We start from the raw sequence: 12,322 nt of genomic DNA on the forward strand, positions 1-12,322 counted from the left end.
AATACCAGCAATCAACCCACAGTTGAGGCAAAAGCATACTTACTGAGACATTGTTTTAGTGAGAAAAAAAAAAAAAGTAAACAGTGCAGCAACAGGGGCATGACACTTGCATTCAGCTGAAGCTCCACCATGGCTGCTCATGCTATCAGACAGTGAGTTTTCAGAGAACAGAAAAGGACATTTGTGAACAGTAAGCTTTAAAACTGTTGGATGACTCCAACTCAGCAAATATGGTTTTTTTTCTATACTGACAAGAAAGACTGAAAAGATAAAATACTGGTGATGATGACCCAAGATTTTAGGGGAGTTATGGCTTTACTTTTGTGTGTGTTGTGTATGTGTGCATGCTTACATGTGTGCACACGTAGGCTAGACCTAGAGCTTGAACTCAGGGCCTGTATGCTCTCCCTGAGCTTCTTTGCTCAACGCTAGCACTCTACTATTTGAGCCACAACCCTCATTTCTGATTTTTTTTTAGGGGGGGGTCCTTAAGTTGGTGATAAGAATCTCATGGATTCTTACTGCTTGTGCTGACTTCAAACTATGACCCTCAGATCTCAGCCTCCAGAGTAGCTAGGATTATAAGTGTGAGCCACCAGTACCTTTTTTAAAAAACCAGTACTCATTTCTGTACCTTACAAATGTCTAGAATTAACAAATACTGCTTTTCTAGTCTTATAAGGTGACAACCAAATAACATAAAATAAAATAAAAGGTGACTACCAAAAGCTGTGGCTAGGCCATGTAACTGAGAACTAGGGATAACCAGGAAACATGCTGACAGCTATAGGGAGCTAGGGGCTGAAGTGATACCCAGTGCCTGCCTTAGGTAAGAGCAGTGTGGTGCCCTTCAGCTTTGGTAGAAGGCCCGGGGGACAAGAAGAAGAGGAAGTGGAAATTCAGTAGAGATATCTCAAAGGCTGTTTGATTTTCTTGTGTTTATGTGCTGGTCCTGGGGCTTGAATTCAAAGCCCAGCACTTTCCTTTTTATTCAAGGCCTGTGCTCTGTAACTTGAGCCACAGTTCTACTAATGGATTTCTGATGGTTAATTAGAGATAAGAATCTCACAGACTTTCCTGCCTGGGCTGGCTTTGAACCTTGATCCTCACATCTCAACCTCCTCAAAGATTGCAGGCACCAGTGCCCAGCAGGCTTGGAGGCATGAACCAGGGCAGTTGTCATAGTTCACTATGAGGGTACCTCCAAGTACAGTATATGAATGAATTCTTCATTATCTGCCAGACTTGATTTCAGCATCATTCACCTCAAGACTTAGATCATCTTACCTTGCCTTTCCTGCTTTTCTTGCAGCATGTTCCTTGTTTGAGTCAAAAAAGTAGTCCATGGATCTTTTTTTCTCAGTGTGTTCCTTCTTTCTACCACTTTTCAACCAATCTCATCCTAAATAAGTCCTTGTTCCAGATCTACCAGATTCCAAATGTGCTCCAAATTCTGGATCCATCCTGGTTCTGGATCTGTCAAGCTTCTGGAACTATCGTATCCTGGCTCCAGATCTACATACTTTTGGATATTCTTTGGTTCTAAGTTCAGTTACCATTTGAGACCCTTTCTTTGCCTTCCACACCTCCTTTTGCGTTTCCTCTTAGAAGCCAGCCATGGCCAGCACTGATGGACAAGTAGTAGGAACTTATTGGAGGTATCTGATGATGCTCTTCCTCCTATTCTCCATTCCATGACCCTGACAGCATTGCCTGATACAGAGCCTACTATCTTTTCTTCCTTGAAATGTCTTCCATGGCTCCAACCTTTGCTGGCTTCTGCATTATTGGAACCATATGGTGCTGTCCTTAGCTTTCACATTGGGACACATGGCCTAGGGTGCCAGGTACCTGATCCCAGCTTCTCATCCAGGGCCACACTGCATCACATTTAGTACATAACACTTGAAGAATTTTTTTTTAATTAAAGTATAAACCTAAGAAAATATGATACAGGAAAAGTCATTTTTCAAAACAGATGCATTATTATGTTGATAGTTCATTAAAATGTATTTACTTAACATTATTTTAGATGACCATCTTTTAATATATTTAAAATATTCATTTAAAAATCTTAAAAATGGGGCCGGGAGTTTGGCCTAGTGGTTAAAGTGCTTGCCTAGCATGCAAGAAGACCCGGGTTCGATTCCTTGGTACCACATACATAGAAAAAAAAGCCAGAAGTGGTGCTGAGGCTCAAGGGGTAGAGCTCTAGCCTTGAGAAAGTCCAAGGACAGTGCTCAGACCCTGAGCTCAAGCCCAGGACTGGCAAAAAAAAAAAAAAAAATCTTAAAAATATGCTTTAGGAATATATGTGTTTTATAAGATAAAATTCTTTTTTTGTGTGTCATAGGGCTTGAACTCTGGGCCTAGGCACTGTCCCTGAACTCTTCAGCTCAAGGCCACCACCCTACCCCTTGAGCCACAGCACCACTTTCCATTTCCTAGTGATTAATTGGGATATGAGTCATAATTCTTTAGTGCCTGCGCTGGCTTTGAACCACCATCGTCAGATCTCAGCCTCAGGTGTGGTGTCTCACACCTGGCTATAAAATAAAATTCTTGGGCATATATTCTAAATTCTACTCTTCATAGATTCAAATGAAGTACTAAAATATTTATAATAATGCCTAGTTTTTGCTTAATATTTGCTCTGTAGCAAATACTTCCCAGGATAATCATGTAAGGTGTAGATTTCGCCTTCTGTTCCTTTCACAAATACATTGTCAGGTGTTATGTTACCCTAGGCAGTAGAACTAGTGAACCAGAGATCCCAGGCTGAACAGTTTGGACCAGTGCATGTTGTCCATGTATACACTTATAAATAGTCACACCCTTTTAACAGTGCCTGACAGTGAAGGTATTTAGTTAGCACACACCTACAGAAGTTTCAGACAGTTGGATTTTATACTAGCATAATTGTTTTCACATTAGCTTTACAAAAGAGATAGATCATTTCCCTGGCATACTGCCAGGGCGTACCTCTGGTTCTGTACCTAGGTGATATTTTGACTACGTGAGCAAGGTTTTGTCTAAGACACCTCCATTAGGAAAGTGCACTCAAGGACACTTCTGTTGGCCATACAGGGTGTTCCTGGAGGGCAGAGGTAAAGAGCTGAAATGCCAACTTATGTGATGCTAGCTAGCTATCCACAGAGGGCACTGTGGCTTATGTAGCTACACTGGAACATTTAGGCCTTCCCTAATTAAATACATTTTGAAATGGGAAAGTTATGTTTTTCTATTTTTCTAGCTGGTGCATATGAATCTAACTTGTTTTACTTTTTTTTTAGGGGTATTGTTGAAGCTCGTTTTGTTTATGTATTTGTCCTTGGCATTCTGTTCACGGGTACCAAAGACTTGCTTAAATCTCAAGTCATTGCTGCAGACTTCAAAATCAAGACTATAGGCTTATGGGAGATACATAGTGGATTAGTTCTTCTGGCAGCATTGCTCTTGAGGCCACATAATCTTCCGGTATTAGCATTTAGTCTCTTGATTCAGACTTTAATGACTAAGTTCATCTGGAAGCCCCTGAAACACGATGCACCTGAGGTCACTGTAATGCATTATTGGTTCGGTCAAGCATTCTTCTATTTCCAGGTAGGTTTTCATTATTATCATGAGTAGAAGATTACTAACTTTCCAAGTCATTTACCTTTTAGTATTTCTTTGAGATAATTTCATAAGTTAGAAAGTGTATTTGCTCACTGAAAGTACTGTCAGTAAACAAGAATTATGCTTAAATCTCACGTATATTTAATAAGATAAAGTACAGTTAGTCATTTAAGAAATTCTCAGTATGGATGGATGGATAGATGTGTGAGAATAGATTGTTGCACTGTAGGGTGAGTTGAAGATTGATTTATTACAAGTAGTTAAGGACACACTTCAAGCATTCCATATTCTTTATGACTGTAATAAGAGTTTGCTCCCTTAAACCTTTATGCCATTGTCAGGACTGTCTATACTGACAGATGCCCCTGTGTGGCTGTTAGTTCCCCAGGGCCTATAGGATTGCCACTTCTTCTCTCTAGTATTTAAAGACTCATTGCAGGTAGCCTTGTGGATAGGAGGGTGTCTTAGCCCCTTAGCCTTGCAGAAACTCAAAGAGAATGAAACTCTCCATAGATCCCTTCTCGGCTGATGAGTAACTACCAGCTATGAGAATGCTTCTTCATGTGCACCAGCTTCTCCCCTGTCCCATCCCAGGGTCCTTTGGAGCTAAGATTATGAGAGTACCCTTTTCACTTCTGGATTCTGTGAGCCTAGTTTTGCCCTTGGAACAGCCCATAATTTCATGGCTACCTTGTCTGCCCCTTTGATCTCAAAGCCATATGGTAGTAGGTGAAGTTCAAGAAACATGTAAATCCTGGTGGCTGCTGGTAGCTCATGCTTATAATCCTGGAGGCTAAGATCTGAGAATCGCAGTTTGAAGCCAGTCCAGGCAGGAAAGTCTGTGGGACTCTTATCTCCACTAAATTACCAAAAGAAGCCAGATGTTGTGAGGTGCTAGCCTTGAACAAAAGAAGCTCAGGGACTGTACCCAGGCTCTGAGTTCAAGCCCCAGCACAAAAGAAAAATAAAAAGAAATACCTAAGTCTTTGAATAGCATGACCAGACCAATATATCCCTAGGTACAGCCTGTTGAGGCTCTCCCTGACCTTCCCCACTGTCTCCACCCTGGTCTCCCTGTGGACCAGCTCAACTCCCTCATAGGTTATTAGTATCTGTGAAAGGCAGAAACACGCAAGCATCATTAGAATGTCAGTGGCTACCAGCCTCGACTCTGGTATCCAGCACTTTCCACCAGATGGTCTTTGACAAGTGCTTGCTGTGCTTTAGCTTCCTTTCTGTCACCTGGGTGTGGTAAACAGTGCCCTTCTCCTGGGCTGTGGTGGGGTTAGAAGCCTAGCTGAACCTGACCCTGCCACTAAGCTGTTTTGACACTAGGCAAGGAGATAACTTCTGGAGTTCACTATGCCACAAGGAATGATGCTATTCCCGCAGTATATAAGATGAAGTACAGATTAGTGTGTGCTACATATTTATATTACTGTGTACCTGCAGGCAATGGCCAGTAGTATAGCTGTAGAAGGGCACCCATCTAGGTGCTAGGGATCTGACCGACACCAAATCAGCAAAGACTTGAGCTTCATGAAAATGGACTCTAGCCCCTTAGGACTTGTCTCTTCTCCTTCAGCCCCCTTCCCGGCTCCATTCTCTCCCCTCCAAGCCTTCAGCTCCCAAAGGCCCCTTTCCTCAGGTTGAGTCCGTTTCTCTTCACTGTCAGCTTTCCTGAGGGAAGAGGTATGGCCTTGCTGCCACTGGATTCTGCCTTCAGTGCTGTATTTCCTCAACATGGGGATTAGATATGAATGCTCCACTCTGGTTGCTGGCTCCTCATGCACCAAGTCTCTGGTCTGTACACTGATACTGTACTGTGTTAGCATGGTTGAAGGTGATAAGTTAATGTGACTCAAGCCTCAGCATGTGCTTAGCCACATCATCCCCTCTTCACTGGTCTGCATTAGTTGTGGGCTGCCATCAAGCTCCAAGAGCCAAACCTACTTCCAGCCTCACCAGGCCCCCTGTCGCTGTACCCTGCCTCCTAATTTACTCTGATGGCCTCTCTGCTATCTCACCAGAAGGTCCTGAGTGAGAAAAGTAGAATAATGAGCATAGCAATTTCAGGGTAATGCTAGAGTAAGCCTAGCAGAGGCAAACATGAATTCAAGGATGTGGGGGGGAGGGCGGGCTAAACATAGAGGTGGCATTGTAAATGTCATGTCAGCATGACCCCACCCATACCCCTGGAATCACATCTGCCACAGGGAGGGGCAGAAAGGAATAGTGTTGACTCCTGAGCTTGCAGAGCTGGGCCTCATGGTAAACAAACACCCGGGATAGCCTTATATAAATGGTTCCCAGAAAGGCCTTAGCTGAACCTGGGGTACACTCATGCCATCAGAGTATCGGAGTGTAAGTGATGTGTAAGTGTCAGAGTAAAGTTTGCGTATGCAGATAACACACCAGAATCAGTAGACTAGATCTTCAAAGATCCTTTTCTTAATTCCAAAATACCATCCCACAGCATAGGGTGAATGGTGTGGCATCAACCCTTCTTTCCCGCATTAAATTTACTGGGAGGGTTTGGCTGTAACCAGTCAGTCTCTCAACATTAGGAGAAAAAAATCAATCCTCAAAGTGCTGTAGCTCAAGTGGTAGCCTTGACCTGAAGAACTCAGGGGCAGAATTCAAGCCCCACGACCAACAGAAGAAAAAGAAAGAAAAGAAATGTCAATCCTCAATGAGGAGTTGCCAGTCTATGAGAATTTAACAGTCTTCAACCATGTAATTCACAGCAGCATCCACAGGACTTGCTATGTATATGGGCAGCCCTTGTCCATTTCCCTTGTCCAGACCATATAGTGATTGCCTTCCAGAGCCCTCTGAACCATACTCAGTCAGAGGTTCCCAAGGAGAGATGGCTGCACTTGACTTGAGAAGAGTTTCTGGTCTGAAGGTATGAGATGCCCAGTCAGTCATCAGACTAGCGTGTACATGTTTCTGCAGAGGGGATGCTTCTCTGCATTGCACTTCTCATAACTTCTTTGCCTAGAGTGACACAGCAGTCAGGTAGGTGATTGATCCAGGGCTAGCCAAGTGATATAAAGGAGAAGCCAGGTGCCCCACTCTGACCATGAGTTCACAATGTCATAGTCATCTGACTATTGTGAGTGCTTTACACTAACACATGTCAGCTTGTCTTCCTGTATTCCAGGGTAATTCTAACAACATCGCCACCATTGACATCTCGGCAGGCTTCGTGGGCTTAGACACTTACATGGAAGTTCCAGCAACATTCCTGACAGTGTTTGGGACGTATGTGGGGCCTGTGCTATGGGCCAGCCACTTAGCACACTTCCTGAGCTCAGAGACAAGCAGGTGAGGCATCTTTGTCTTATACCACAAATCTGATAGTAGGGTGACTGATTTAAAGAATATCTTGTCAGGTGCTAATGGTTCATGCCTATAATCCTAGCAGAAATCTGAGGATCACAGTTCAGAGCCAGATGAGGCAGGAAGAGTCTATGAGACTCTTACCTCCAGTTACTCACCAGAAAACTGGAAATGGAGCTGTGTCTCAAAGTGGTAGACCTCTAGTCTCGAGCAAAAGACCTCAGGGACAGCACCCAGACCGCGAGTTCAAGCCCCACAACCAACACAAATAAATGCAAATAAAAAATAAATGGAGAGTACCTTACTCTGATAGAGTATCTGAACTCCAAAGGTCAGACAGTGGTTTCACTGCTATTCTTTTCCTTAAGTAAGAAGCACAGTTTATGGCTCAGAGGCCTACATCTCGTCTGAGGGGCTGTGTATGCCAGATTCAGGACCAAGTTGAAACCACACAAGAAGAAATGTACTATCCTTCCAGCTGCAGTTTTTCTATGATTAGGGTTAGGAAAAGTAGAGGCAGAATCACAGAGAAGTGGAGGTCAGCATAGTTGTACCCCCTCCCCCCTTGTACCTCCCTGGGTACAAGAAGATAAACGGTACTTGTATATGACTTTCAGAAACCCTAGTGGAGGTAACGCGACAGGCCCTAGAAGGATCTGTTAGCCTTGCAGGTTCTGAGTCATTGTGAGCAGCTAGGGGTCTGCTATCCATCCACAGTAGGCTGACAGCTGGGTGTAGAGATGAAGTGTCAGAAGTTCAGGATCGATTGAGCCCTAGTCAGTCTTGGACCTTAGTTGTCCAGCACTCTGGAGGTCTCTGCCAGGACCCAGTTTGCTCATGAGCTCACCTCTCTTGGGACCCTTAACAGACCCTCAGATGTGCCTCTCAACAGATAACAGCCCTCCAGGCCTGCCCAGCTTGCTTCAGTGCTTCTTGCCTAGTTTTTCTGCAGCATCCCACTGTCTATTCATTGCCTCTTTACTCATTGATTAAGCAAGGACTTTACCAACTCTGTTCTCCAGGCAGCCCTGTTACCCACTGGCCTGGCGTACTCATTAGACATCGAATGAGTGGTACATTGGCCACCAAGATCTGTACTTCCCAGTGTGGCCTGGTAAGGTATAGCGTCATCTGTACCTGGTTTCTCCATCTGTAAAATATTGATGGCTGGAGGAAGTAAGGTATCACATAGAGAAGCTTCCTGTTGTCTGGAGGTACAGAGCCACTGATGCCAGCCGCTCCTGGATCCATTGATGCCATACCCAAATTGTCCCAAACCTCATGCAGTTACTGGAAATAAATACAGAACTACAGTTCTTGCAGTCTGGGGTTGGGTCCTAGAGCATCTGACAGCTTATGATAGGAGCAAGTATCTCAGCTCTTGTGCTCCAGGTCCCAGTGACAGTTCTGGTGACAAATCCTATCCAGTCACTTGCTCTCCAATCACTCCCATCACCTCTGCTGTAGGCTTTCGTGTGTACTGCTGGAGGACCTGGTTTTCTACAGATGTTTCTGTAGCCATAGGCAGACCTGACAATCACAGTCAGCCCCAATCTTTATCTTACTGAAAGTCCCTGATTCTTTCATTTCTATTGCTGCTTTTGCTAGACAGCTGCCCCACCGGTGCTTTTGGTTCTACCATTGATTCTTCTGTTCGTGTTTCCAGTACACTTTTTCTGCTAATGATAATAAGCAAAGTAGGTGAGGAAAGCTACTCAAGAAAACTCCTTTTAGACCTGCTTTTACACCACCAACGAACAGCTCAGGAAGTGTCTTCCAGCTACTCACAAAAGTAAGCCAAATAGCTTGATTATACAGCCAAAAAGGGGATATGGCCAAGGCTTCTACAGCAATCATAGCAATCCTCTTAAGGAAAGGAAGGCTTGTGTTTATACCAGTCTCTGTTACTAGTCATGGCATCTCTTATGCTGGTCTACCAGCAAATGTTTCCCCACTAGCCTGGGTGGAGATGTTGCTGCAAGATCATCTTAAGAGTTTCCCAAGACATGTAATGAAAAAAAGTCTACTGCAGGCTATTTGCCAAAACCATGCCTTCAGAATTTGTGTACTTCAGTGGCAAGCTGCAGTTGTCATGTAATTTCATCAACATGTCTAGAGTGTGCAAAGCAGCTGCTGCTGGCATGAGAGCAGTCTAGTTGGATACTTGGCTTATAGTCCTAAATAGAAAATAAACGACATAGATGTACTTACAATGAAGGCTTACTAGTAACAGTGCTCTAACACTGTCTAACCTCCTTTCCTAGTGCCCCAGGAAGGGGTGGTCCCTACCATCTCAAAATCACAGAAAGCCAGTGTCCCTCAGCAACACTGTCCCCACCTCCCATACACTGTAGGTAGGCACAGCCAAGTCAACTAAAGCTCCATGTGTGCCAGCCAGAAGCACCAGATACCCCATGTACCCTTCCCAGGGCCTATAATTGAGTCTTCATGCTCCTTGCCTGTGATTACAAGAATAACTCTGGGGCTGTAGTGGTAGAGTGCTTGCTAGCATGCTCGAAGAACCGGGTTCAATACCTCAGTACCACATACACAGAAAAAGCCAAAAGTAGTGCCCTGGCTCAAGTGGTAGAGTTCTAACCCAAGGACAGTACTCAGGCCATGAGTTCAAGCCCCAGGACTGGCCAAAAAAAAAAGACTAGCTATGTGACTGCTGGCCCAAGTCTGACTTTCTTGAGACAACTACAGGCTTCTACTGACCTCAGTAATCTCTGGAATCCGTATCACCTCTGCTATAGGTTATCTGTGTCTCTACTCTTCTGGCATTATCCCATTACCTCCTTCATGGAAAGTTTTATTTCTCAGTCCCATCTCCAGACTAACTGAGGTCCCTAAGTTCATATTTGATCCATTCTTCTCTAAGTTCCAGACACAGATACCTATCCCCATGTCAACATCTCCATGAACATATCCAGATAGCATTGAATCCAGCAAACCCTGGACTAGACATGCATTTCCTCTGTTTCTACATTTGTTAAGAGTGAAAATGGTATTAGCTATAGAAGGATGTCAAGGTAGACTAAGAAAACACCTGCTCTATATGCTCACATGAGGGCCAGAGAGTTAGAGATAAGTCTTTTCCCACCAGCTGACACTTAGCTTTTTAAGGATGATAACTTTATTTTCCTAGCTGAACCATAAGCTTCCTATTTGCAAGAAATGGCTGGAATTCACCTGTACATGGTCAACATCTGTACTTTGAGATAGTCTGACTATCTTAAGTTATGCAGACTCTGGCAGGCAGGAGCCATGTGAAAGTAAACTGTAAAGTTACTCTGTGGAGTAGGGCAGAATCTTCCAGCTTTCGCTGCCTAGCATGTCTGTGAATTGTTATGAGGCCTCATCCTTGACTGTCTTTGGTGAGCTATAGACATATCTGTGGAATCAAATGTCCAGGGTTAGCCTTGCAAGGTGGCTCACACCTGAAATCCTAGCTACTTAGGAGGCTGAAATCTAAGGATCAAGGTTCACAGCCAGCCCACAAAAGGACCTGGGACTCCTATCTCCAATTAACTTCTAGAAAACAGGAAGTAGGGCTTAGCTCAAGGGTAAGGCAGTAGCCTTGAGCTGAACAGCTCAGGGATAACACCCAAGCCAGGGGTAGGGCCGTAGCCTTGAGCTAAAGAGCTCAGGGACAGCACCCAGGCCGAGATCAAGCCCTATAACCCCACAAAAGAAAGTAAAATATCCAGAGTTGAGGGAGCCAAAAATGGGAAGGCATAGCCACTTCTACCTCAGAGAACTAGCTTGTTCCTGAAAATCTGTATTTGTGAGTTCTTGGTATGCAAGGTGGGAGGTGACATCCTCCATTCAGTTGGCCCTTCTGGAAAGAACAACATCTTTGATGGTATATACCCAACAATTCTCACCTATCAGATAGCCAGTCACCTCTGTATTGAGGAGGAAAAGAGACCAGTGAAAGCATTTTTTTTTTTTTTTTTTTTTTTTGCCAGTCCTGGACTTGAGCTCAGGGCCTGAGCACTGTCCCTGGACTTTCTCAAGGCTAGAGCTCTACCACTCGAGCCTCAGCACCACTTCTGGCTTTTTTCCATGTATGTGGTATCAAAGAATCAAACCCGGGTCTTCGTGCATGCTAAGCAAGCACTCTACCACTAGGCCAAACTCCCGGCCCATGAAAGCATTTTTTTAAGTGAATTGACAACATTGTAATTAGTAGCAGTATTATGTGGTGTTTTCTTAATTAAAGAGGGTTTCTCTATTTTAGAATATTTTTTCTTTTTTATTTATTTGCAGAACTGGGAATTAAACTTAGGATCTCACATATGCTAGGCAGGTGTTCTGCCGTGGAGCTTCTTTCCTGGGCCCTTTTTAAAAATTAGTATTATTTTTGTTTTATTTAAATTTTACTATTTTATGGCAAGGTCTCACTTGAGTTTTCCAAACTGATCTCAAACTTGCTGTCTTCCTGCCTTAGCCTCCCAATTAGCCAGGATTATGAGCATCTACTGCTCCACCAAACTTCTTCTGTGATCCAGAAGCCATAAGTGTCATAATCATTTTCAAAGTAAAAGTACTGGTGATGTGTGTTCTTGTGTGTGCTGATGGATGTTTTCTGCTTTATTCACAGTGGCTTAGCACTACGTTGTGCGTGCTTCTGCTATGCACTGATTTGTTCTGTTCCAGTTGCCACGTATATCATTCTGGTGACATCCCTGCGCTATCACTTATTCATATGGAGTGTATTTTCTCCAAAGCTCCTCTATGAGGGGATGCATTTGCTCATTACAGCTGCCCTCTGTGTTCTATTCACTACCATGGACCAGACCAGCCATACAAGGATTTGCATGAAGACAGATACCCATAGCTAATGTGTTTTCACAGTTCCTGTTTTGAGTTATGGATTTGAAAATAGAAAAGTCTACTCCCTGGTTGGTGTCATGTCTCAGTTGGTAAAGCACTAGACAATGAACAAAAGTATCTGGTAGGGAGTTCAAGTCCCAGTCTCGGACCTGTAAAGCAAAGAAAAGTCTGCCATGTCAAGTTTGCAAGAAAAAAAAAGTGACGCCTATGAAGCTGATAAAGAGATTCATTGTGCTGAAATTTCAATTAAATGTAAGTGATTTAATAAAAGATTGCTTTAAAATATTATGTATCATATTTTCTGTGTTAATAATCATTCCAGAAACTTCTGAACTTTTAATTTCCTCTGGATAAGTTATTAATGTGTGTGTTTAAGACTCTGGTCTTTGGGCCTGGAGTTTGGCCTAGTGGTTAAAGTGCTTGCCTAGCATGCATGAAGACCCGGGTTCGATTCCTCGGTACCACATACATACAAAAAAAGCCGGAAGTGGTGCTGAGGCTCAAGTGGTAGAGCTCTAGC

The 12,322-nt window shown here is 43.7% G+C and overlaps 1 protein-coding gene across 1 annotated transcript in view; it reads left to right on the forward strand.

The window, feature by feature from the left end:
* Window positions 1-12,087, forward strand: part of Pigg (phosphatidylinositol glycan anchor biosynthesis class G (EMM blood group)) — a 33,782-nt gene extending 21,695 nt beyond the window's left edge. The window contains exons 11-13 of the mRNA XM_090343936.1: window positions 3,294-3,603; window positions 6,785-6,948; window positions 11,570-12,087. Coding sequence (XP_090200062.1) covers window positions 3,294-3,603; window positions 6,785-6,948; window positions 11,570-11,810 — 715 coding nt within the window. The 3' untranslated portion in view covers window positions 11,811-12,087. The remainder of the gene's footprint in view (window positions 1-3,293; window positions 3,604-6,784; window positions 6,949-11,569) is intronic.
* Window positions 12,088-12,322: the final 235 nt, after the last annotated feature.

Source organism: Megascapheus bottae, chromosome 13 (genome assembly GCF_031878675.1).
Source record: "Megascapheus bottae isolate mThoBot1 chromosome 13, mThoBot2.hap1, whole genome shotgun sequence".
Taxonomy (NCBI): Eukaryota; Metazoa; Chordata; class Mammalia; order Rodentia; family Geomyidae; genus Megascapheus; species Megascapheus bottae.